We start from the raw sequence: 26,281 nt of genomic DNA on the forward strand, positions 1-26,281 counted from the left end.
ATTCTCAGGCTTATCTCCACACTGTAATGGTAGTGATTGTGGATATTCATCTAGCATGGAAGGGAGTGAAACAGGTTCCCGGGAGGGTTCAGATGTTGCTTGCACTGAAGGCATTTGTAATCATGATGAACACGGTAGGTTCAGATTAAGCTTCCCAATTATTTCTGCTACGTGGCTGATTTAAGCACATAAATAAGAGATTATTGATTTCTGCAGGTGATGACGCTTGTGTTCATCACTGTGAAGACAAAGAGGATGATGGTGATAGTTGTGTTGAATGTTGGGCAAATTCCGAAGAGAATAACACCAAAGGAAAAAATAAAAAGAAGAAAAAGAAAAGCAAGATGTTGAAATGTGATGAACATGTAAGTGTCATAACTTGCAATTCTGAAGCCTTTGCAGTTGATGGGAGACAACCTCTTTTCCTTGGAGTGGCAAGTGTGCGGTTTAGCTGCTAGGATTTATTATTGCTTTTTCTTAAAATTTTTTTTACAGAGAGAGAGATTGAGAGCTAGAAACATCGATGAAAGAGAAACATCAATCAGCTGCCTCCTGCACACCTCCTACTGGGGATGTGCTCATAACTAAGGTACATGCCCTTAACTGGAATCGAACCCGGGACCTTTCAGTCCTCAGGCTGACGGTCTATCCACTGAGCCAAACCGGTTTTGGCTATTATTGCTTTAAGAATGAGTATTTTATGCAGTTCCATTGGTTGCTTATCTTGTGATTTGGATGTGTATCTGATGTGGTTCAACAACCCATGAGAGTTATAAATCCAATTCATTCTTTTCATATTACTTTGAAAGTTTGCTTGATCATACTTTACCATCTGTAAAATGGAGGAAAAGGTCCCTCTCAGATTAAGTTATCTTCTTCTCTAATAAAATCATAATATGCTAATTAGACTGGACAGCCAAACGACTGCCTGGATGACCTTCCGGACGAAGCCAGGGCTGCGAGGGGCGAGGCCCTGGCACAAATTCTGTGCTTTGGGCCTCTAAGTGTGAAGATAAAATGAGATTATATCGATGGGTTAGCATAGTGCCTGGTATGCAGTGTTTAACAAATTTCAGCTGCTGCTTTTATTCAGTATTCTTTTTAAAAATTTAATACACTATCGGGCTTTTTTATTTTTATTTTTTTCTTTAAAGAAGAATTGCTATTAATCACTGCCTTCTTACCTGGGAAATCCTTTGCTATGGTTTCAGATCCAAAAGCTTGGAAGTTGTATTACAGATCCGGGAAATCGAGAGACCTCAGGAAATACCGTGCACACAGTGTTCCACCGTGACAAGACCAAAGATGCACATCCTGAAAGCTGCTGTAGCTCTGAGAAGGGTGGACAGCCACTGCCTTGGTTTGAGCATAGAAAAAATGTACCACAGTTTGCAGAACCTACAGAAATTTCATTTGGTCCTGATTCTGGAAAAGGTGCCAAGAGCTTAGTTGAACTCCTTGTAAGTAAACCATGATGTCTTATTGTGGATGATTGCCCATGGCTAGATGTGGGAATGGACAGAATTTTTAAGGGTTTAAAGTTGGAAGTGGGGGAAATTAAGAGCATCAATTCATTATTTTTTTTGGTGACCTCATTTCTGTTCTTTCACTCGTGGTTATACAGCTACTCAGAAGTACATTTTCCTATTCTCCTTTCTCTCAAAGGTAGAAGAAACTAGTTGGGAGGTGAGGGTAGAGTTAGCATTATGTCTAGGAATCTGCCTCCTTCAAGAGGAAGGTTATGTAAGCAAATTGTCTTTCTGAGTGGCAATTTTATATAGTAGCCACTCTTCCAGAGCACAGTCTGAACTACAACCCAGGTTTTTAGGTTATTTCCTTTTGGTGTCATGTATGATAAAAGCATAACTGAACATGGAAAACCTTTTATAATTGATTCTAGTTCTTGAAAATTGAGATGAAGTATACATACCTGATTCCAACTGATCTAGTGTATAGCTTGTGTGGGGCTTAGAGGAGGGGGAAGGAGGAGAGGGTGGTGTCTTTTCTATAGTAGTTGGGATCTTAATGGAATCAAATCCTTTATAGAATACTAGTTATTTCTTTTTTATAAGGTCATAAAGTTAAATGGTGTTGCTATGTAACTTACAAGTTAATAAAGGTTTTACTTTTACTTAAATTGTAGAGAGAAAAGTTTCAGCTTAAGATCAACTGGAGATAAGTCTGGTTATTTAAAATTTGGTAACTAGTAACCATCTCTAATTAGTCATTTTTTTAAGGCAGAAAGAAGATATGTTAGTATTAGCTAGGCTCATTATAGGCTTCCAGGAAAAATGATAGATGCAGAGTTTCAAACAATCAAATTGAGTTGAATTTTGTTCTCATTTAGTACTTTCTCAGACAGAACAACATTATGCTTATTCTGTAAACATTCAATTAAAGAGTTTATTTTACTGAATTGAAACTGAAAAGCTAGACTGCTTTAATGTTTAGTTGTCCTCCATCAGTATAACACTTTGCATTCTTTAATTTAAATCATAGTCTTAATTATTCCTTTAATTTGCAGGATGAGTCTGAATGTACTTCAGATGAGGAAATCTTTATCTCACAAGATGAAATACAGTCATTTATGGCTAATAACCAGTCTTTCTACAGCAATAGAGAACAATACCGACAGCATCTGAAGGAGAAATTTAATAAATACTGCCGCTTAAATGATCACAAGAGGCCCATTTGTAGTGGCTGGTTGACAACGGCTGGAGCAAATTAAATAAATAAAATAGCTCTGTCTTTCAATGAAACACTCAAGATGACTACTGCGCCTTCTCTTTCAAAAAACCTCTTAATTTAGTGACTTACAGCAAAATTTTATCTTAAATCAATGTGATTCTTGTTTTGGGAGATGGTGGAGGTAACCTCATTAGTTTGTTCTTTCTTTAGGCTTGTGTCTTTAGTGGCTGCACAGGCCTGCCATATGATTTAAGCCATCTCTTTCCTTAAATGTTTCTCTTCCTGTGAGACTTACTAAAGCAACTTAGTGGCAAAAGTAATGTTGTACTTATACTTCTGTACAGAAATGACAATGAGCTGAATATATGGTTTTACAAAGTAGACATCCACTTGCGAAATGTTTGGATGTACTGTTAAAGCGCAATGTGCAAAATTTAAATAAAGAATATTTATTAATACGCACAGTAAAATTTGGTGTACATGTTTCTGCTTAATGTGTGGCACTATTGTAATACTTGCCACTTTTGGACTTGGTACTTGGCCAGTGTTGATGTTAGAGAGGATGAAGAGCAAATGACAGAGACAGATTGTTGAAGAGAAAATTCTTACTTTAGAATTGATAGCTGAGAAAAGCAGTTTCCAGTCTTTAGTTTTTATATATTTACCTTTTAACACTGGCCAGCATCTTTTTCATAAGACTTAATAGCCATTATTGAAAGTCCCCTTATAAACACAAAGCACCTTAAATTCAGAGGTTCATATTGAATTAGAAGAATGAAAACAAAATTTGGCAGAATTTCAAGCATGGATTGCCCGATTAAGTAATTATTCAGTGGGTAGAACTGGGTCAGAAGGCTGTACTGAGAGCTATCCACATTGTGGTCTTTGTAAGTGCATGTTCTTACATGGTTTTCAACAATGAAGTTACTGTGGCATTTTAGTTTACTGCTTTCACAAGCTGTCTGAATACTGAAGGAGAGATTCCCCTAGGAGTAGCATTTGGCTGCCATTTAAAAAGTTGAGTCAATAGTTCAGTAAACACATATGCCTAGAGCTTTGTTGTCTGCATGTTGATAATACTTGGTGGGCAGCAGACAGGTGTTGCGACTGTCAATACTTCTGTGCAGTGGGATGGAGTGAATTTTATGGGCTTTCTACTGATTAATCAGATTTCTAATCAGATTTCAGTGGGCAACATCAGAAGCCTAATGAGATTTAATTTTTGTAGTTGGTGGCATTTCTTTGATCCACCTCTTGAGCTGTCTTTTCAATTCTTAGTGTTGTATAAGGGATTGGGGCAGAGGTAAAATAAGTAATGGTTCCTCTCTGACCCTGTTGCTTTTATCTTGGAATCCATAAAGATTGACCAAGGGCCTCCCACAGCCCTTGGCTTTGGTCCCAGTCCTTTACCACCTGTTGCAGTCAAGTTTCCTCTTGAGATCCCTAAAAGCAAGAGCTGGTTTTGTGTTAATCTTTAACCTTCTGGCCAGATATATGAGTGCTTGTTGAATGAGTAAGCTAGCCACAATCACTGCTTATTCCATTGCTTGCATTAGAGGGATTCCAGTAGTCATATGGATAGATCTTTTCTTTGGAAGGATAGCTATATTAAGGATGCAGAAGTGGCCCTAGCTGATTTGGCTCAGTGGATAGCCTGTGGAGTGAAGGGTCCTGGTTCAAGTCCAATCAAGGACACATGCCTGCGTTGTGGGCTTGATCCTCAGTGGGGGGTGTGAAGAAGGCAGCCAGTCAATGATTCAGCATTGATGTTTTCCTTCCTCTCGGATATCAATTTTAAAAAAATTATATATTTATATTAAAATGCAGAAGTGAGGCAGCTATCAGTGCTTTGATGAAATATATCCTAAGTAGCAAAACCAACAACCTAGGAAGAGACAAAAGGGAGAACGGAGTGAGGGCATTTTAGGAGCACATCCTCTGTGGTTCAAACCATGTTTTACCCCTTCCTGTCTTAACTAAGTTTAGTTATCTAAAAAATGAAGTTATTAGTAAGTACTCTTAGGGCTATTCTGCATATTAATATATTTAAAATGCTTAAAAGGGCATGTCACACCGTAAATGTCCAATAAATGTTAGCTATTGATTTCATCTTTTATATATTTGCAGCAATGAGAGTGAGAAGGTCTAGGTCTAGGGCCGTTGGAAGCAGTCCATTGGGGTAGAATCCCCCAATACTACTTGGAGGTGTTTCCATTTTTAACCATCACTTCTTGGTTAGTAAGATTGACAGTCCCTCCCAAGGTTGCCTAGTATTGATGACTGAGACTACCCAGTCTTCCTGGGCTGAATTCTTCCCATCAGCCACCGGCTGGTTTAGTAGGGCGTTGGAGTCACCTTAAGTGACCTTAATTTCTCTTCCTGGCCTTGGGTCAGGAAAAGGAAGGGCATCCTCCGGCCTGGGGCAAACTGCCACACATCGGTTTCCCTGCCCCAAGGGGAAGAGCTCACCTGGGAAGCCGGACCCCGTGGCCCCAAGCCCCTCCGGCGCAGGCCCTCACCCACAGGAAGGCCGGTTCCCTCGCGGGGGGCGAGGCGGGACCGGAAGGGGCGGGGCGCGGCGGCGCGGGGGGCGGGACGTCCGGGCTGCTGCGCCCTCTGGCGGGTGTGGCCGGCGGTGGAGGGGAGGAGGGCGGAGTCCCGGCCGCCCGCCAGCCGGGGCGGAGGCGGTCCCAGGCGCGGCCCGGACGGGGGCCGGGCGGCGGCGGCGGCCGTGCCGGTAGGGGAACGGTCGAGCCCCTGCGACCTGGCGCAGAGCTCCGCCGCCCCGTCGCCCAGCCGGCGCTGTGCGGTGGCCCGGGGCAGCATGGAGCGGTGGCGCGACCGCCTCGCCCTGGTGACGGGCGCCTCGGGGGGCATCGGCGCGGCCGTGGCCCGGGCCCTCGTCCAGCAGGGAGTGAAGGTGGTGGGTTGCGCCCGCACCGTGGGCAACATAGAGGTGAGGCCTGGCTGGGGGGCGGGGGGCCCGGGAGGGTCGTTTTCGCCGGGTTCGGGTCCCGGTGGGGGCGGGGGAGCGGCCGGGGGCGGGCTGTGACGCCGTCCTCTCTGGCCCGCCACCCCCGGGTTTAGGGGCAGGCTGGTGCCTAGGAGGGCAGGCCTCTGGAATGCCCTCTTTTAAGGAACAATCCCCCCCACCCCATTGTACCAAGTCTGTCTCTGGCCTCTTCCTCCCTCTCTCCTCTCTTCCTTCCCCTTCCCTCTGCCTGCGCGGGTAGGCTGAGGGAAGGGCAACCGGAGATGCCTGGCTTAGCGAGGCAGCCAGGGAGAAGGAAAGAAAAAGCTTTCCGGATTGCTTTCTCTGGTCCCCAGACTTAGCCCACAAAGCCCAGGAAAGAGGCTGGTCAGCCAGATGAGCAGAAGCTAGAGGTTATGATTTTTATTTTTTTTTTAACCCAGGTCTGAGGTTGGGATTGAAGTGGGAGTGGTTTTTCTGAAAACAAACAAACAAACAAACAAACAAAAACAAACAGTCTAGCCTCCTCCCTCCCCCAACCCCAAATCTGAGGGCTAACGTCCTTCCCAATGGGCTTAAAGGAGTGACAGACCCTTGTCCAGTTTGACTAGGCATTGAACATGGGAGCCCCGAGGGGGACAAAGCACTGGAGATGGAACTCTGGCTTCCTCTGAAAGTGGGGTTGGGAGCCGAGTGGTGAGCAGCAGCAGGAGCTCAGAGACAAATGAAACGAAGTTGGCCATGTTGGAGCATGGGGGAAGAAGGGGAGGCATTTCCATCATGTTCACTGGATTTGCCCAGCAAGATCACTCTCGGGTGTGTGTGTGTGTGTGTGTGTGTGTGTGTGTGTCACGCTAGTGCTTAGCTGCAGGGCATTATCTCCACCTTTGCTCAGTGTCCCAGGGCCGGGAAAGGTAAGGGTGGGGGCAGGGGAGAAGGTGTACAGGAAGGAGGGCTGTCCCCTCCCCTGCTGCCGCCCAAAGGTATATTTTATAGCCTCCTAGATAGTCCCAAGGTCACCTGGTTACAACACTGCCCCACTCTGCCCCTCCCGTTCTCCTGGAGCTTAGGAGCCTCGGAACCTAGAGGGTTAGGCCAGGGATAAGACCAGTGGATTCCCTACGTCTGAAGCCACTCCTGCCTTCTCTTCCTACTGCCCTGCCCCAAACTAACCGGGAAAGGGAGTCCCTGAGCCCCAAGGGAATCTCCAAGCGGATCACTCAGCCCCCTGAGGACTGGTGGGGCAATGAGAGGGCAGGGACAGGGAGAAATATATTCTCAGTCCCTCTATTCTGGCTTTCCTGTGAGGGCTTCTGAGTCGGGAGGAGGAAGCGAAAAGTTGCCTGCCAGGTGGGGAAAATTCTAGGTTAGCTTGCCCTCAGTGTGCTTTTATTGATGGCTTGGCTGATAGTAAAACAGAGAGAAACCTTGTTTCCTGAGGTGGTTGTGAGTAGGTAAAACTGGGTGAAGGACTTCTGAGTCCCAGACAACTATGCCTTTTACACTTGGAAAGTTAAAGCAGAAAAGAATTTCCTAGGTCACTTGATCCAGCCATTTATCCCCAGCTTGGTTTGGGGTGGGGGGGGGGGAAGGCTGCAGGCCGGGGCAGTTGGCTAAGCCCGCTTTCCTCTAGGGCACCCGTCCCCCTGGCCTTCCCCCCCCCCCCCCCCCCCCCCCCCCCCCCCCCCCCCGTGTTCTGTGCACGGTCACCTTCACGAGTCTCAGGTGCCCCGTCGCTGGCCTCCAAGGCCACATGGCTTGTTTCTCCCGGTTTCTGAATGTCAGCTTTCCTCCCAGGGATCTTGGTGGCTCTGCTTTCTCAGGTCTTTCCCTTCCTCCGGGCTCTTCAGAGTGTGGAGGGCCCTGGCAGTGCACGGGGAGGGGTGGGGCGGGGCGGGGGCGGGCAGGTCACCTGACTTGCCTCAGAGTTTCCAGAGAAAACGAGGCACCGTGGGACAGAGAAAGACTTTGTCCTAACTTCCTGACCCTTCCTGTATGCAGGGCGAAGGGAGATGGGCAAATGGGCTCGATTGAAAAAATAGGTGTGAGAACTCTGAGCCACTGGCTGAGATTTGTGGAGAGAGGGGGGGGGATAGTTCAGATACAAGCCCTTCTGGATGAGGTGATGGGACAGAAGGGAGCGAAGCGCTGGCACCACCAGCTCAGTGGCTCTTGGAACCGGTGGGAGTATGGGGTGGGGGAGAGGTGCATCTTACGTAGGAGCAGAGAAGGTTCTATGGAGGGAGAGGAAGAAAAGAGAAATCACTCCAGCCCCAGCCCCTGGCCCCTTTCTTAGAATTGAAGTCTCCAGTTTATCCGTGAGGTTACTCCATTGGTAATCTCAGCCTTCCCCTCCCTCACTCAGGGTGCACTCTCACCCCCTGGACTCAGACCAAAGAAGACAAGCTTAGTCCCAATATCCGTGTGGCCAAAAGGTGGCCGCCGAAGGAGAGAGCTCTGTAGGCGGTGACAGCAGAGGGCGGTCTCTGGCAGGGGAGGCGTGGGAGTGAGCAGCTCACCCCAGTTAGATCCCTGTTGGGTTTCATAGGAGCTGGCTGCCGAATGTAGGAGTGCAGGCTACCCCGGGACTTTGATCCCCTACAGATGTGACCTGTCAAACGAAGAGGACATCCTGTCTATGTTCTCGGCTATCCGCTCTCAGCACCGCGGTGTGGACATCTGCATCAACAATGCTGGCCTGGCCCGGCCCGACACCCTGCTCTCAGGCAGCACCAGCGGCTGGAAGGACATGTTCAATGTGAGGGCTGCAGACCGGGAGTGGGGGGCTGGGAGGACGGTGGGGAGCCCAGAGTTGGGGAGCCGGAGCACTGCTCGGGGTGGGACAACAGCAAGAAGGAGCTTTGGGTTCCTTCCTGGGCACCCTTTCTTCTTTCCCTGCCAGAGGGATAGTGAGTGGGTGAATGGCCATGTCTTTTTTCCTTCGAGGCCCTGGGCAGAGTTCTTAAAGTCCAGGCTGATTCCCTCCATTGGAAGAAAGCTCGGTAGGGGAGAGAGCTGCTGTTGACTGAATGTCCCCATATGTCAGCACTATGGGTGCTTGGGAACATGGTCTAATGGGAAGGAAAGGATCGGAGAGACAGGAGACAATGTTCTTAACCAGCCCTGCCAGCAACTATGTTGCTTCAGGCAGGCACTTACCCTTTCTTGCCGCATTTAATTGGGATGAACACACTTATACCATCAGTGTCTGGGGTCACTAATTCTAATGTCCCCTGTGGCCAGGAAGGTAATAAGAGAGTGAGGCAGGTCAGGTGGGGTGGGCAGTAAGTGACAAAGCACATGGCCATGTACAGGGGCAACCACTCTAAAGTCCAGTGTCCCTGCTGTAGGGCAGTGTGGCCCAGTGTGGCCAAACCTTAGGATTTCTTTGAGAGGAGAGGGGAGCCTGGGTTTTCCTGTGACACTCCATCCCTTCCGAAACCCCACTTCCATGAGGGCAAGGATTTCTGTGTGTTTTATTCTCTTACAGCCTCAGCTTGGAAACAATCAATAGATACTTTTCTAATGAATGAAACCTTCTAATACGTGTTGGAAATAAATTTAAAATGCTTTTAAAACTAAGTATGGTCCAAACACGGCCACGGGTTTTCAACTTCTGGACTGTATTATGGGGCAATATTGGGTATGAAATTATTCTGAGAAGTTGAAAGCAGTGTGTAAATGCAATGTGTCTTTCCCCTCACAATTCTTTTTAATATATATATATATATATATATATATATATATATATATATTTATTTTATTTTATTTTTTATTGATTTCTGAGAGAGGAAGGGAGAAGGAGAGAGAACCATTGCTGGCTGCTTCCTGCATGCTTCCCACTGGGGATCGAGCACACAACCTGGGCATGTGCCCTGACCACGAATCAAACTGTGACCTTTTGGTTCATGGGTCGATGTTCAACCACTGAGCCACACTGGGCCCCCCACAATTCTTTTCCTGTCTGCTCACAGTAGCTTTAGCACCTAACAGGTGTTTGGGCCAGGAAATGAACAATGACTATTGAAACAATGAACAGTGAAAGTGAAGCACTCTCCTTGCCCTCACAGAGAGCCTTCTGGGAAATCTGAGTTGTGGCCCTCACCTTCACAGGTGGGTCTCTCAGCTTGTATCTCAACTTGCCATCTATAAAGTGAGGGACTTACGTTAAATCCCTAAGGCCCCTTCCACCTTGAGCATTATGTAATTCTGTTAGGATCATCCTATGAGGCATCTTCTCCACTCCCTTCCCTAACCCCTGGACCTAAGACAGTGGTCAGCAAACTGCGGCTTGCCGCTCTGTTAACTAATGAGTTTGCCGACCACTGACCTAGGAATACACTTCCCTGACATCCAGGGATCTGTTTCTCCTACTCCCTCTGTCCTCAGGAGCTGGGTCCTCTGCCTCACAAGCCCGTGCTGCTAAGAGGACCGGAAACGGGGCTGAGAGCCCCTGGGTCCTTCTGCTGTGGTTGCTGAGGCAGGTTCACGCTCAGGGTGTTCTATCCCAGTGTTTTTCAACCTTTTTTGGGCAAAGGCACACTTGTTTCATGAAAAAAATCACGAGGCACACCACCATTAGAAAATGTTAAAAAATTTAACTCTGTGCCTATATTAACTATATATAAAGTAATTCTCTTGAATAGGAATCAAATAAACACAAAGAAAGTATTTTATAATTACTTTATTATGAAATATCAAGTAAACAAAATAGTGAAAAATTATAAAATTCTTGTCTTGTCTGCACCTACGGCACATCAGGCAACAGCGGTTGAAAAAACGCTGTTCTATCCTGACGCCTGGCTCTGACGCCTGATAAGGACAAACATCTAATTTCCCGGCTGGCCCCGTCTCTTCTGGAGAGGCGAGACGTGAGGCCCTGCTGAAAGCTTTATCTCTGCTTGTCCTCCTGGGTAAAGCTAGGGGGGGGGGGGGGGCTGGGCAGGAGCTTTAGAGCAGAGACACTTCTTCAGGCCTCTGCTCCTTGAAGGGTGGGGATTTGGTGTCACCTCTGCCAGAGCGAGTAGGAGAGGGCAGAAAGGGGCCAAGGAAGGCGGGAAGCCCCTTGGGAGGCCCCCTGCCTTCCATGACAAGTTACCCCACCCTCTCAAGAGTCTCTGCCTAGTTCTGTGGATGGAACAGAGGTTAGAGGAAGGAGGAGCAGACCTTTTCTACTAGGAGTCTCAAGGGAGGGGACAGGAAAGAAGCAGAGAATGGCTGGGTAAGGTGGGGAGAGGCGAAGGGGTGTTTGAGGAGAGAGATTTTTAAAGCCACTTCAGGAAGGATTTGAGGCTGTTTAGGAGAGAGCAGGATCAGGGGCACTGTCCCAGAGAAGAGGGTATTTGGAGAAGAAAAGAAAATGGTTCCCTGAGGCAGAGATTCTACTGTTTGGAGAGGAAACAGCCAAGATGCAGAGGGTTCTGGGTTGTGTGTGGGGTTTGGGGGGTTTCTATTCCTGTTCGCAGGAACTTGGGGGTCACCCAGGGAGAGAAGCTGCCTCTGCTGTCAGCTGGGGCTGTCAGCTTTGGCGGAGGGGTGGGGGGTACCTCTAAGGCACAGTGCCCTGGGCCTGTTGTTGGTCTCTGGTAGGACCTAGGCACTGTTTGGAATGCTTCCCAGGGTTCTGTGGCTCCATCACCTGCTCAGATGGGCCCGAGCTAGAGACATCCCATTGCCCTCCCCGGCCTGCAGGTGAACGTGCTGGCCCTCAGCATCTGCACGCGGGAAGCCTACCAGTCCATGAAGGAGCGGAATGTGGACGACGGGCACATCATTAACATCAACAGGTGAGACAGCGGCCGAGGGCCAGCGCGCAGATCACCTCTCACCCTCCAAGCTGGGTGCTCTGCTGCAGCTCATTTGATCTCTTTGGAACTGTTTCTTTGGTAAAGTAGGGATTTAATACTCCGTTAACACCCAGTGGCATGGTTGTGGGGAGGGGAAGAACAGTGCCAGCCCCTCGTTGGCTGGAATGGGTGGCTCAGCCCTTGTCTTTGCAGTGGAAGCCTAGGGGCTCTCCTGGCCCTGAGGTTCTCCATTCCTCAGGCCCCGGAATGAACCCCACCTTGTGGTACAAAGAAAGACTACACAGTATCATTGGGAGCCCCCACTCTGAGCGGGGAGCCATGGCCTCTGCCCTCAGAGATCTCCCAATAGAACCGCATCAGTGAATGCGCAGATGAAATGAAGAGATTTTTGACAGCCTGTATGACCGATGTCCGTGTGGGGAAGACGTCTAGAATAGGGTTTTCAGGAGCTGCTTGAATAACAGCTAGATTAGTGGGCCGCAAGGATGGCCTCCAGAGGTCCCTTTAGAAGGCTTCCCTGCAGCATCGAGGTGGGGGGGGTTGGCTGGTACAGCAGGGGGCACTGCTGGTCTCGGGAGCATCACTGTCTTCTTTCCCCTTCCCTCCCTCTACCCAGCATGTCTGGCCACCGAGTGGCACCCCAGTCTGTGACCCATTTCTATAGTGCTACCAAGTATGCCGTCACTGCACTGACAGAGGGACTGAGGCAAGAGCTTCTGGAGGCCCAGACCCACATCCGAGCCACGGTGAGGGTGTGGCCTGGCCCTGGTGGGGATGGGATAGGCACAGGCCTTCTCCACCCACACATGCTGCCCAGGGAGCCCACGTCCAGGGTGTGCTGCGCTAGAACCCTTGCGAGCATATTGGGCACGGAGCTCCTGGGCTCTGGGGCTGCTCGCATGGCCCCGCTCAGTACCTGAGTGTCCCGGTTCACTGACTTCGAGGTAGGAGGGGATTGGCCTGACTGCAACATGGCGGGGTGAGGCTGAGGGAAAGCAAGGGATTGTGGGAAACCAGGTGCACAGTGGCAGGAAATCAGGACTCCGGGCTCTTCCCTTGAACAACCTTGGGCAACTTAACCTCTCCAAGCCTCAGTCTTCGCATTTATACAACAGAGATGATAATCTATCAGGTTATGAGGTTTTTAAAGAGAGAACATTTTGTCAAACATTTACCTGGCTTTTAGTAAGGGCTCTGTAAGTGGTAGATACTGTGATAATCACCAGTGGCAGCCTTGGAGCCAGGAGGCAGGTGCTGGACATGGGACAGCCATCCCTGTGGCGCCCGTCCTTTCTCTCCAACCTACTCAAAGCCTGGCCTCTGAATGGGGTTGGGGTTGGGCAGAGCTCAGCTCCTGAGCAGGCCTCTCTGTCGGCCCAGTGCATCTCTCCAGGATTGGTGGAGACACAGTTCGCCTTCAAACTTCATGACAAGGACCCTGAGAAGGCAGCTGCCACCTATGGACACATAAAGGTGGGGCCTCCCTCTGGGCTTGGTAAGGCCACTCATGCTAAGTGAAGGCAGAGGGGAGGGAACCTGTCCTTCTAGCCAGGCTGTTACCCCTCCTAGAGGGTTGGGGTGGGATGTGGATGGTGGAGAGGACTTCAGTGGTGGAAGGGAACTTGGATCCATTCCGTCCTCATCTTAATCCCCTTTTCCCCTGGTGCTCAGTGTCTGAAACCTGAAGATGTGGCCCAGGCTGTCATCTATGTCCTCAGCACCCCCCCACATGTCCAGGTAAGTCTGGCATTGGCTGTCCACCCCATGGAGAAGCCCAACGATCCCCAGAGGAGGAAAGCAGAGAGGCCTTAAAGGGGGTGGGCAGAGTGTCCTGACTGCCTCAAGCCTCTGTGCCTTCTGCAGATCGGAGACATCCAGATGAGGCCCACGGAGCAGATGACCTAGTTTCCTGTGGGGAGCTCCTCCTCTCTGAATCCGCACGGCTTGGTGCTGGCCTTGGGGTTGTAGGTGTTAATCTCTGGACTCCTGGACTCTGCCTCCTCTCTCTACCCCTCCCAGGGGTTTGACAATGTTTGAGGTCTTTTTTTATCTAACAAATTGTCTCCACCACAAATGTGAAAAGTGGGGTGGGGAGAGGAGGTGGTGTCCCTGATTCTTTTACCTGTTAACTCACTCTTGGTCCCCTTCTTGGGCTCCTTGGCCTTTGTTTGCTGTCCTTGGTCTCTTCCCTTTGACTTGGGGCAGGACCTTGGCTTCCCCCTGTCTTCTTACACTCCACCCTCTGTTGCTCAGGGATAAGGTGGCAGGGGGACCTCCTCACCTTTTATCCGAGTGGTTATGAAGGGCTCCAGCTTCCTCCTCTTCCTGCCCCAATGCCCTCACCAGCCCTTCTCTCCCCTCCCCTTCCCCACGTAGTTCTCCAGTCCAGTGGGGGTCATCACTCGACTCTGACTGGCAGCAAAATACCAGGGCCTTCCTCCCAGTGGATTTCAGTGTGATAATTAAAAAAGAAAAATTTCAACAACTGACCTTGGCTTTGTGGTCGTCTTTCGGTTCTTCTCTTTTCTTTGTGGTTAGGGGTGGTTGTTTCTCAGAATTTCTCCCAGGTGAGTGGAAAGTAGGTGAACTTAGAGCCTCACTTCTGGAGTGTAGACTACCTTAGGTAGCAGGTGTGCTTTTGCGTTGGGTCTTGAAAATTGGTTGAATTTGCCAGCCAGAAAAGAAGACAAGATGTGCAAGGCTCAGAGGCCAGAAAGAGCATGCAATGCTGTGGAAACAGCACAGAACTTAGGGCAGGAGTGAGATGGGGCTGAAAAGCCTGAATCCTTGGAGCTCCGAGTGCTGAGCAAGGAGTTGGCCATTACCTTCGGGCCAAGGGCATCAGTTGGCTTGTCAGCTGGTGCCGGACAGGCACCGAGCGGTGGCTTTTAGAGAATCACCGCCACATGCCACACGGTAGGAAGTTACTGCTCAGTCCTGCTAACCGGTGCTGAGGGTTTGAAAAGGCAGTAGAAGTGCAGGGAGGGGCTGGATGCAGGAGAAGCTGCTGAGCAAAATCACCAGTATCTAATGGGAAGGGAAGCACCACGACTGACCTAGTTGAACACATCTCCGTAACGTGTCCTTTGCTGGTTCCTGGGTGAAGGCAAGCCTCCAGCTTCCTGGGACCTCAAGCCGGGATCAGGGTCAGCTCAGCGCTGACCACTGCCTCCCGCCGGCCGCCGGCAGCCGGCTGCCTGGCGGCGGAGGTCGTTGCTCAGCCCGCCCCGCAGGCGGCGCTGTGGGGACGGCCTAGTGGTGCGCATGCGCAGTGCGGCGTCGCGCAGGAAGCCGGCTCGTGCGCGGACTCGGAAGCGGGGCCCCCGCGCGGGGTCGGAGGCGGCGGTCGCGGGTCCGGCCACCTGCCTTTAGGGAGTCTTCCCGCCGCTGGGAGGCCGGACTATTCGTTTCTGTCTGAGGCGGCGGGATGGGTGCAGCGGGCTCCGTCCGCAGTGACAGCTCTTGAGGACGTAGCTGAGGGCAACGACCATGGCGCTGCTGGGGGCCCTCAGGGCCGCGACCCGGCGTTTCCCCGGTGGACCCGGGCGCCGGTCCTCACACTCGGCGGCGCGCGGGGAGCGGCCTGGCGGGGAGGAGCTGAGCCGCCTGCTCCTGGACGACCTGGCGCCGGCCCCGCGCTCCCTGGAGCTCCTGTTCGGCCTGGCCCCGTGCCTCCTGGCGCTGCGGGCCGCCCGCCGCCGCGTGGCCCGGCTGCTGCTCCAGGCCGGCCGGGCGGGGGTGCAGGGAGAGCGCGCCGAGCTGCTGCGGGCGGCCGAGGCGCGGGACATCCCGGTGCTGCGGCCCCGGCGGCAGAAGCTGGACGCCCTGTGCCGCCACCAGGTCCACCAGGGCGTCTGCATGGAGGTGAGCCCGCTGCGGCCCCGGCCCTGGACTGAGGCCGGGGAGGCGAGGCCAGGCGATGGCCCCCAGCAGCTGTGGCTCGTCCTCGAGAGGCTCCACGACCCCCGGAACCTCGGGGCCGTGCTGCGCTCCGCTCACTTCCTCGGAGTGGATAAGGTCGTCACCAGCCGCAGAAACAGGCACGGACATTCGTTATTTCCCAGGAGTCCCAACTTCAGGGGGCAGCTGAGTCCCTCAGCACCTTGCCCCTTTGATGATCCCCTAGTCAGGCCTCCCTAGCGCCAGAATTTTCATCTTTAACCCCTGGGGGCTGAGGGAGGGGAGGGGGTCGGGGGAGAGCCCCGGCCTTGAGATTGCACAGCCTTACACGGGGCATGGGGTAACTTTGCAGCTGCCCGCTCACTCCGGTAGTCAGCAAGGCCAGCGCGGGGGCCATGGAGGTGATGGACATATTCTTCACCGATGACCTGGGCGGTTTTTTGCAGGTAAGGGCCTAGGGGGCTGGGGTGGCGGGAAGGAGCAGAAATGAGCCAAGCTCAGCCTCTCATGGAGGAAGGGGGAGAAGAGAGCATGCTGGCATCATTCCCTATGCTTCTCTAAAGCCCTTTGGGAAGAGAGAAGGATCCCAGGTTTTGTTTTTTTGTTTTGTTTTTAAAAACCATGAGTAGAACAGATTCTGCAGTTGGAGACGTCCTAGTCTCATTCCCTTTACTGCACTTCCCCAGGCTTCCCTTTTTGCCCTGCTGCAGGTCTACCACAGTACCTGCTAAGGAGTCTTCAGTAAATGTGTCCCGAGTTCCTCCATAGGAATTTAAAAAATAAATTAATTTTATTGTTGAAGGCATTACATATGTCCTCCCCGCCCCCCCCCCCGACTCCTTCTAGCCCTCTTGAAAGGCTCTTTGAGTAAAGACTAGTCTATGCCTTTCTCCTCTTCCCTTTCATACACACAAAACAACCGTCACTACCAGACACACCCCCCTCCCCCCAAATTTGGGAAGCAAACCTGTCAAAGAACCCGTCTGCTGTTTTCCTGCTGGACACAAGGGGGCAGTATTGCCTTGCAATTTCTCTGACCATCTCCAAGTCTCTCCCATGTCTCAGTACTTCTTGGATCTCATTCCCCTATATGTAGTCTTTTTTTTTTTTTTTTTCCTCATTCACTGTCAGGGCTTTAAGTAACATCTATATTTAAATGCGCCCCAAATGTATAGCCTAACCTGGATCTTGCTCCTAAACCCCAGATTCACATATCTAGTTACCTACTCAATAGCTCTGTTTTCAAACAACTAGCAATATTGGTTTCAGAAAAGCAAGGTAAATAATAGTTGATGGGATTTTAGAAAGCTGCTCAATGTCCTCACCCCAGAATAATTCCAATATGAATAAATAAAAGCATCTCAAAGGGGTTATAAAACAAAACAGCTTTCTTTTGCTGTGTAATCGGCATTTCAAATTGAACAGTTCCATAGCCAAGCCCCTGTTCCTTCTGCAGACCCAGCTCAATCGATGGAAGCACCATCCTCTCAGTTGGTTAGGACAGAAACCCTAGCACTATGCTTGATTTTTTTCTGCTCTCACACCCATTCCTATTTGTCAGTGCATCCTTTTGGTTTTACCATAAAGTTATTGGCACTTTCTCACCTCTTCTTGCTCTCTCCATTGCTACCACTCTGGTCCAAACCATCATCGTCTCTTGCCTATATATTTTTTTAAAAATATATTTTATTAATTTTCTTACAGAGAGGAAGGGAGAGGGATAGAGAGCTAGAAATGTTGATGAGAGAGAAACATCGACCAGCTGCCTCTTGCACACCCCCTACCAAGGATGTGCCCGCAACCAACGCACATGCCCTTGACCGGAATCGAACCTGGGACCCTTCAGTCCACTCTACCACTGAGCCAAACCGGTTTCGGCTGTATTATTATTTTTTAAGTCTACTTTTATTCTTGATTTTAGAGAGGAAGGGAAGAGGAGAGAGAGAGAAACATCAGTGATAAGAAAGAATCATTGATCAGCTGCCTCCTGTAGGCCCCACACAGGGGATGGAGCACACAGCCCGGGCGTGTGCCCTGACTGGATCGAACCCTGACCTCCTGGTTCATAAGCCAACGCTCAACCACTGAGCCCCGCCAGCCTGGCTCTTGCCTGTATTATTGTGAAACCCCTTACCTGGTCTTGGTTCTGCTATTGGCTGTCAACCCAACAGGCAGAAAGATCCTGTTGCAACGTAAGTCAGACCATGCTACTTTTCTGTTCAGAGTTTTTCAGACCCTTTGCATTTCTCATAATAAAGCCAAAATCCTTCCAGTGGCCTTTGAGGTTCTACCTTATGTAGCCCTTTGTTCCCTCTTCTGTCTCAGTGGCTCCCTTCCCACTGGCCACACAAACCAGGTAGGCAGCCGCCTCTCAGCCTTCACATTTACTGATCACTGCCCAGAATATTCTTCCCCCTGACGTCTACACCGTGCTTCCTCGTCTCCTTCAGAGCTTCACTCAGAAGTCATTTCAGTGAGGCCCTCCCTTCCATGAAGCTGGGATTTTGGCCGCCGTTTGCCGCCCTATCTCCAGTGCCTAGAACAGAGTCTGCCCATTCTGGGTGCTTAATAACTATTGACTGAACTGCATGGCTCAGCGAGGTAATGCACACAGGGTGGGGCAAAAGTAGGCTTATAATTGTTTGCATGGGAAATAATGTTAATACAAGAATAAACGAAAGTACTTGCAACTGTAAACCTATTTTTGCCCCACCTGTATATAGGCAAGGTTGGGGCTGTTCCTCGGCCAGGGCTCTGATGAAGGTTTGGTGAGCTAGAATATGATTTCTTTCCCCTTGCAGGCCAAAGCCCGGCAGGGCTGGCTCGTGGCTGGCACAGTGGGCTGCCCCGGGCCTGAGATCCCCGGACCCTCTGAGATCCCCATCACTAGTTGCTTGGAGTTCCTCTGGGACCAGCCTACTCTCCTAGTGCTGGGTAGGTAGATGTTCCTGCTTTTCTGTGCTCGGCCATTCATTTCCTGAGTGCCTGCCTGTCCAGCTGTGGCATCCCTAATCCTCTGCCCTTCCACCCCTCCCGTGCTCTGCAGGGAATGAGGGCTCTGGCCTGTCCCCAGAGGTGCAAGCCTCCTGCCAGCTCCTCCTCACCATCCTGCCTGGCCGGCAGCTGCCTCCTGGCCTGGAGTCCTTGAATGTCTCCGTGGCTGCAGGTGAGTCTTAACTTCTCTTCCTCTGATCACACACGTGGAGCTGTTTCATCCTAAACGAGTTCCTCGATCATTCTGTGTCCCCATTGCTTTCTGTGCCAAACGCAGAAAACACATCCTTTTGAGAATGAAATGAGGGAGGGCCTGGCGTATGGCCCTTCCTCTTCTCAGTTGTCTTCCCCATGTCATTCTGTCTGTCTTTGCAGGAATTCTTCTTCACTCCATTTGCAGCCAGAGGAAGGGTTTTCCTGAAGAGGGAAGAGAGGGCAACATCTCCAAGACCCCCGAGAACCCTCAGCCACGGCCGAAGGGCCCAGATTGCCTCAGCACCCAGGACTGTCCTCAGGATCAGAAAGAGAGAGGCAAGACGGGGGCTGACCTGAACTGTTGAAGATGTGTATGTGCTGGAGGGCAGGGGACAGGTGGCCCACACATCCACATGGCGAAATGTGCTGGAATCTGTTACCTGGTGTGCACCAGGCTCTGTTTAGTAATCACCGTCTCGGGAAGCAGGGAGGTTTTCAGTGGAGACCAGAAGTTCAGTTTCCTGAGTTGAGGTTGCAGTTGCAGTTGGAGATGGTAGCCTGTTAATTTCTAGGATGTGCTAGTTGAGAGGGTCTGTTTCCTCCCAGGTCCTGCCTGGACATCACAGGGAAGTGTAAACGTCAGAAGGGAGTTGGGCAGCACAGTCCAGGGATTCTATTCCTTCGAACCAGCGTGAGAAGGGAGAGGGAGCCAGGGGCTCTTTGTGGACTAGACAGGTTGGAATCCAGGCTCACACCCTGTGGGGCCTTGAGCTGGGACTTCGTCTTTATATGCCTCAGGGCCCTTGTGGGCCCCTCCCTCTTAGGGCCCTCGTGAGGCTCAAATAAAACCTCAACTGGTGGGCCATTCTGTTGGATTCGTCCATTAGGTGGCAGCCTTGCTCTTCAGTCCACAGTCCTTTCGGGAAGTTCTTGCAGTCATCTGTGGGGATTCCTGGCCGAGGCCCCCAAGGGGCAAGGGAAAGGTTAGCAAACACTTCCCACCCCACCGGCCCTCAAGTCCCCCTGCCTGGTGAGTCCGCAGGTAGTCCACGTACACGGAGGGAACCAATGAAGCCTGGCCTCTGATTCTGGGAGGTGGCAAGGATAGGGTTGCTGGTGGTTATATTGGGACCGATCGGTACTTGTCCCTCAGAGTCCCACAGATGGAACAGAGGCCACAGGTGTAAGTAGTTTAGAATTGTCTGGGCTGCACATTGGAACCACCTGGCAAGCTTTAAGAATCAGCTGACACTGGGAGATGCCTACAGTCCGATGTAGTTGGTCGGTGCAGCTGGGCATCAGGATTTGCAAAACCTCCCCCTCCTCCCACCGCAGGTGTTCTGTGCAGCCCAGGCTGAGAACCTGGAGCAGCGTTTGTCAGTCTCAGTGCTCTTAACATTCTGGGCTGGATGATTCTCTGCTGTGGGGACTGTCCTGTGCATTGTAGGATGTTTAGCAGCACCACTGGCTTCTACCTACATGCCAGTAGCAGCCCCCTTCCTCCAGTTGTGGCGACCAAAAATCTCTCTAGACATCGCCATATTTCCCTGGAGGGTGGGGTGTGGGAGCCACCCCTAGTTGAGAACCACTGCTCTGGAGTGTGGGTCTAGAGGACAGCAACCCCGAATTCAAACCCTGATTGCTGTTCACCTTGGGCACGCTCTTTATTTGCCTGGGCCTCAGTCCCCTCCCCTCTCTGGATTGCTAGGAGGATTCAGAGGACACCAGGAACTCGGTGCCTCACGTATAGTAGGTGCTCAGTGAATAGTACTGCCCTTTCTCTGTGGACTGCATTTACCTTGGAATTTTATGGTAATGCCAATTTGGAAAGACATTTGAATTTGTTTAAAAGGGGCCTAAGATTGTTTTATGGTCAAAGCTGATCCTCTCAAGAAAGGAAGAAACCCCTTCCTAAACCCCACAGATCACCACTTTATTGGCACTCTCCCTCCTCCCTTGAACGGTCTGTCCCCATCTGGCACACAGGCTCTGACCTCTGCTGGCACACGTCAACCTTGGGCATACCACCTGTTTCCTTCCTCCCTGCTGTGCTCCTGCCAAGAGCCTCCTGCGGCTTTGCACCTTGGCTGCACTGTAGAGTCATGGGATCAGGGAAGGGGAATAACTTTTAATATTCCGGATGCCCAGAGGCACCAGACTGATGAAATCAGAATCTCTGAGGAGCAAGCCAGGTACACGCATTTCTTACAGCTCCCCTGCTAGCGTGCAGCCAGGTTTGAGAATCACTGTTCCTCCAGCCACCCGCTCATATCCAGGAAACCTCTGCCAAATCACACCATGCTTTGGAGAGCATGTCTGGAAGCACACACCAGGCAACCTTTCATCTGTCCCTGAGGTTCTTTAGAAGATTCTGGCTCCATGACTTCCTACCTAGATGGCTTCCCAGTCTCCACCCCTGTAAAACGGGAATGGCACCATCAACACCTGCTCCAGCTGTCCCCTCCCCAGCAGAGATGTAAAATAAGATGAGAGCGTGTCAGTAAAACATGTTTTTGGCCAGTGTTGATCAATGATTAGACTGTTGGCCTGCTCGCTCAAGGGTTTCAGGACACGTACCTGGGTGTGGGTTTGCTCCCCACCCCTGGTTAGGGCACGTGCAGGAGGCAACCAGTAAACATGTCTCTCTCACACCAGTGTTTCTCTTTCTCTCCCTCCCCTCCCTTCCACTCTCTCTGAAAAGCAACGGGAAAAATATCTTAGGGTGAGGATTAACAACAAAAAAAAGTGCTCTGTAAACTAAAGAACTATGCACCCAGGACTGGCACACAACAAACCTGTTGTGATGGTTCACCTTATATGTCAACTTGCCTGGGCCATTTGTCAAACGTTCTGGGTGTGTCCGTGAGGGTGGTTTTGGGTGAGACTAACATTTAAAGTGGTAGACTGAGTAAAGCAGATTGCTTTTCCTAATGTGGATGTACCTGATCCAATCAATTGAAGGCCTAAATAGAACAAAAAGCCTGACCCTCCCATGAGTAAGAGAGCTCTTCCTGTTTTTGTTTTTGTTTTTTTTGGAACTGAAAACATGGGCTCTTCTGGAGTCTTGAGCCTGCTGGCCTTCAGATGGGAATGACATCATTGGCCTCCAGTGTGAGACTCACCCTGCAGAACTTGGGGTGCCAGCTCCCATGATTACATGAGCCAATTCTCTATCCTATATAATAAAAGGTTAATATGCAAATTGACCCCTCGGGAGGTCGATCGGGAGTTGGACCGCTCGTTATCATGTGTGCTGACCACCAGAGGGCGGCACAGAACGAAGGAAGACCCTGATTGCCGGCCAGGCCTAGGGACCCCACCCATGCACAAATTTCGTGCACCAGGCCTCTAGTAATAAATAGGTAAGTGTGTGTGTCTCTTATTGGTTCTGTTTCTCTGGAGAACCCAGACTAACAGACTTGATGAAAATTAACTCAGGTGTCCTGGAGTTCCTTCCATGTAGGGGCCCAAACCCAGCATGGAAACTAGAAGTTGGGGTTGGGGGTATTCAGGGTCCAGAGCCCCTAGTCCTGCCCATGGACTCCTCTGGTATCTGGAACCCAATCTGATCTGCTTGGGGTATGCTATTTATCAGCTTTCTGGGTCTCTGTGGCCTGGGCCATCAAGAGGGGTCACTCTCCTGGGCTAATACCCAAGCACAGGGGGCTCCTCCCTGCTTTTTCCCCTGGGCAGCAGGCTGGCTGGCCTCTGGAAAGATAGGTTCACTTGGACCAGAAGGAATTGAGGCTGTAATTTCCTGCCATACACAGCCAGGATGTAGTCATGTCATGCAAACCAGGGATTCTCAAACCAGAGAAAGCACCTGAGGTCCTAAGGCCCAGGATGAGGTCTGCTCCTCCTTGGAGTGGCCTCTGGTGCCTGACACATGACACTGTTCACCAACTGTGATGCATACACGAGCTCCAGTGGCTGTGGCAGGGAATGAAGGTGCTGGATGTGGGTCCATCCCCCGGAGGGCAGGGTGGGGATGAAGCCACAGGAGGCCAGTGCAGTTTGCCGAGTCCCAGCTCTGTGCCTTGCAGATGGTGTAAATGTGAACATGTCCCTTAACTTTTCCAAGTCTTATTTCCCTCATCAATAAAATGGGGATAACCATGGTGTCTACTTCAGAGGAGCCTGGTGCAGATGAAATGAGATGATGCGTGTGAAGACCTCGGCTGGTGCCTGGAGGATGGTGTCCTCACAGCACCCAGGGGCAGACCCAGAGGTCAGGGCGCCAGGTTCTTCTCCCCTACCAAACCAGCCTCAGTTTCCCCAGAGGCTCTAGGGGTCTCCTTCAGCTGCAACACACAGTGACTCACCTCTGAAAACTGCCAGAGCGAGTTGGAGAGGGGAGGGGCTGAAATGGCATTTGCAGGATCCTCCTTGTCTGGGCTCCACAGTCAAGAGGGGGAGGGTCCCGAAGGGTTGGAGGCCGACAGAATTTCCAGAGCAGCTGAATTGTGGCCAACACCTCTGCTTCCTTCGAGGGCTGGACTTTTCTTTTGGCAGAAGGCTAAATTGCCAGGTTCTGCCTCCAGGCTGCGGTCCTAAATTAGATACCCCCCCCCCCCCCACACACACACACTCCTACAGGCGCCAGGGGGGCCTCACAGTTTGTAAATGTAATCAACCTTGAGGTCTCTGTCTTCCACAGGTGCAATTAGCATGCCCATCTGCTAATCCCTGATAAATGATGTTTACAAACACGGGGCTCCACTCATAGAACTGCTCAGCCCCTCCCTCCCAGGCCAGGAGGCGGGGGTCTTCCTAGTACACTCCCCCCCCTCGCCTCTGCCCCCCACTACTACTTCAGTCTTCTCTAGCCAAAATTCCTCTCCATCCCCTTCCCAGCAGTGCGCAGAGCTGGAGTCCCTTCCTTAGGGCCCCTGCCCCACTGTCATTGCACACACGTGGGAAGGAGATGAAGCGACCACACAGGGAGCCTGGGAGGAGGATGGTAGAGCTAGGATCCTGCCCCCCCTTCCCGGGTCTGAACATTCAGGACTCGTGGTGGGCTGGGTGTGCTTCCTTTATTCACCGCGTCAGCTGCAACCCGGGTGGAGGTGTGGCCCACGCCTAGTGCCCCCAGGGTGGGCTCCTGGACCTGCCCCCAGATGGGAACGTTCTCTCCCCACCCACCTTCTGCCGAGGAGCTGGGTGGGCCCATGTCACAGGCACAGTAGCAAAAGCATTAACACAGACTTCTGAGTTGAATAGTCCTGGGTCCAAATGTTAGCTCTTCCTCAGGCCACTTGACCTGATTGAGCCTCAGTGTCTTCACCTGTAAAATGGAGACACGACATCACAGTGCCTGGGACATAGAAGGTGCTCAATAAGTGTGCGTTGTTTGCTGTGAACATGATGATGAAAAGAGGCATCTGAAACTACAAAGATGCCCAGGGATTTCCCCTCCCTCCCTACACCTCCTCTCTGGGGAGCAGGGCAGGTCCCAGCTCATTACTGGTGGGGGCAGGGGTGGAGGTGTCAGATTGGAATCGCTCCTGGGTCTGTTCGCAGCTTCCCTGTTTCATTAACACCTCCTTGGTGGTCCTCGGCACATCCTGCTGGGGGAGGTGCTCCAGGAAGTTCTCCCTGCCTCCCTCCCAGCCCAGAGCTCAGTGCTCCTCCTAGAGTGTCCGTAGAGTTTTATGTGGGGAGAAGCGGCTAGTTCTGTCCAGGAGAATGTCACCGTCCCTTCCTCTCAGAATGCCCTCTGGAAGCTTGATCAGGTGGCACAGCACCTGGAGTCACCCCTTAACCTCTGTCATCCAGAAGTTCTAGTCCCCCATCCCCACTGCCTCCTCCCAACCTGGCCACTGTCTCCTTTCCCTCAAATTGGCATGAACAGCATGGTCTGGGTTCTAATCCCGACCCATCTCTTCCTAGCGGGATGTCCTAAGGCAAGTGGTTATCCTCTAGGTCCTAGAGTCTAGGTACAGGGGTCCTCAAACTTTTTAAAGTGGGGGCCAGATCACGGTCCCTCAGAGATCTGGAGGGCAGGACTATATGAACTACTAATTCCTACTGTAACACCTTGGCTGCGCTCACTGCCCAAAAAACCTGGCGGGCCGGATCAGACTCCTCTGCGGGCCGCATGTGGCCCGCGGGCCGTAGTTTGAAGACCCCTGGCTAGGACATGCGTTGCCCCTTCTTTGAACGGGGATACCATACCCAAGCAGCACAGCACAGGGCCTGGTAAATCGTAAACTCTGTCAAGGCAGCCATTGTTATTTTACAGATACAGCTGCTCTCGGAATTATCTTTTTAAATCGCAAAACCTTGTTTAACCAATGGGTGGCGGGGGTGGGTGGGGAGCAGGGCCAGAGCCCGGTGGCCATTCCCACAGTCAGAGGAGCAGGAAAGGGCGGGAGTTCTTCCCTTGAATTGCCCCAGTTCCTTCCCCAGTCTGGGGAAAGGAGTGGGGCTGGTTGTTGAATTAGGACCAGGAGCTTTCTACTGTGGGCTCTGTGAAGGCTGCTTCTACAGAAGGTTTTCCTCCACTGCTCTCCAGGAAGGATTCTTATGGACATACCTTGCCGTACTCTCTCTCTCTGCCATAATATTCTATCAGAGGACCCCTTTCCGCAGGTGCCCTGGGGCAGGGAGGAGGGTCTGGGCCCAGGCCCCTGGCTGACCTTGGGTCCGTCTGCTTTCTCCCTCCACCTCTACGCCCCTCTCTTCCTCAGGCTCCCCAGCTTTTCTTGCTGAAGTTTGTGGTGTCAGGAGGAAGACTCCCTGAAAAGTGGCACCTTCTGTGGTTTATCTGTAACTCAGAAAATAATAATAAAATACCCGGACAGTTTCCTTTAGAAAAAAGAAACAAAGGCAGAAGTCGGCAGGTGAGGGAGGCGGTCAGAAGGTGGGCTAGGTCCCTTCTTGCTAGTAGCCTCACTGGCCCCCTGCCCTCTACAACTTCTCCTTGGCCCCCACAGGCTTCTGCAGACACCAAGCCCCATCCCCCTCTTTCAGACAATCAGCGTGTGAATTAGTTTGACTCATTGCCTAGTCCGGGTCCCAGCACAGGGCCAGGCACATCCTGAGGGTTTGATAAGGGTGAGTGAGCAGCTCAGCAAATGGGTCCTAGGGTTGGAGACTAATTGCCTCCCGCTCCTCTCCACCGTGGTGGGCTGGAGGGACAAGCCTCTCGGCACATTTCCTGCTGGCACTGACCTTCAGCTTTCCGAGGAGGCAGGACACACATGATACCCCAGCCACAGCTGCTCTCAATTCGGTGAAACAAAGGAGCCAATGGAGGGCCGAGAGGCCGCTCTGTAGAACCCCTCAGCCCTCACCCTGCTGAGGCCCATCTGCATCCAGGCCTTGTGCAGATGCCCCTCCTACAGATGGGGGTACTAGCCACGGGGCCAGGCCCTGCAAGCGGCTGGATCTTATTTAAGTCAGAGCCCCGTGGTGGGTAGGGGACGAGGAAGCTGTGTGCTTGGAGGCTGATGCTTAGGAGGGGGCAGGCACTATTATTACGGTTGGGTTAGGGATAGGAAACAGAGGCTCAGAGGGGTTGAGTAACTTGCCCAGGGTGATGGATACTGTGGCAATCAGAAGGGTTGAGGAGGGAGGGAGGTGGAGGATGGAGAGCTGGGGGTGGAGGAAGGGAACCTCCAGTCCAGCGGCTGGGAGGCCCACCCCTGCACCTACCCCCACCTCCATCGCCCACTCCTAAAGCATCTGGGCTAGCTCTCAGGGGGGTCATCCCAGGTATGTGTGG

General features: G+C 51.6%; 3 protein-coding genes across 14 annotated transcripts in view; all 3 read left to right on the forward strand.

The window, feature by feature from the left end:
- GGNBP2 (gametogenetin binding protein 2) overlaps positions 1 to 3,158 on the forward strand; it is a 29,488-nt gene extending 26,330 nt beyond the window's left edge. For all 11 annotated transcript variants that reach the window (XM_084864199.1, XM_084864204.1, XM_084864202.1 and 8 more), the window contains 4 exons: positions 9 to 134; positions 217 to 365; positions 1,212 to 1,460; positions 2,525 to 3,158. In XM_084864199.1, coding sequence (XP_084720325.1) covers positions 9 to 134; positions 217 to 365; positions 1,212 to 1,460; positions 2,525 to 2,728 — 728 coding nt within the window. In that variant the 3' untranslated portion in view covers positions 2,729 to 3,158. The remainder of the gene's footprint in view (positions 1 to 8; positions 135 to 216; positions 366 to 1,211; positions 1,461 to 2,524) is intronic.
- A 2,167-nt stretch (positions 3,159 to 5,325) lies between these two features.
- Positions 5,326 to 13,966, forward strand: DHRS11 (dehydrogenase/reductase 11). Of its 2 annotated transcripts, XM_084864222.1 has the most exons (7): positions 5,369 to 5,644; positions 8,208 to 8,417; positions 11,351 to 11,445; positions 12,083 to 12,212; positions 12,847 to 12,939; positions 13,138 to 13,203; positions 13,330 to 13,966. In XM_084864222.1, the coding sequence occupies exons 1-7, from the start codon at positions 5,513 to 5,515 to the stop codon at positions 13,369 to 13,371; spliced, it is 768 nt and encodes a 255-aa protein (XP_084720348.1). In that variant the 5' UTR covers positions 5,369 to 5,512; the 3' UTR covers positions 13,372 to 13,966. The 2 variants fall into 2 exon arrangements, with proteins under 2 accessions (XP_084720349.1, XP_084720348.1); XM_084864223.1 differs by lacking the exon at positions 12,847 to 12,939 and having other exon boundaries at positions 5,326 to 5,644.
- A 780-nt stretch (positions 13,967 to 14,746) lies between these two features.
- Positions 14,747 to 21,551, forward strand: MRM1 (mitochondrial rRNA methyltransferase 1). Its single transcript, XM_084862213.1, is given in 6 exon segments — positions 14,747 to 15,506; positions 15,719 to 15,812; positions 18,168 to 18,300; positions 18,413 to 18,532; positions 18,736 to 18,785; positions 18,788 to 21,551. Coding segments are annotated over 6 exon segments (1,068 nt in total). The 5' UTR covers positions 14,747 to 14,955; the 3' UTR covers positions 18,908 to 21,551.
- Positions 21,552 to 26,281: the final 4,730 nt, after the last annotated feature.

This window comes from Pipistrellus hanaki (genome assembly GCF_964339955.1).
Source record: "Pipistrellus hanaki genome assembly, chromosome: 16".
NCBI lineage: Eukaryota > Metazoa > Chordata > Mammalia > Chiroptera > Vespertilionidae > Pipistrellus > Pipistrellus hanaki.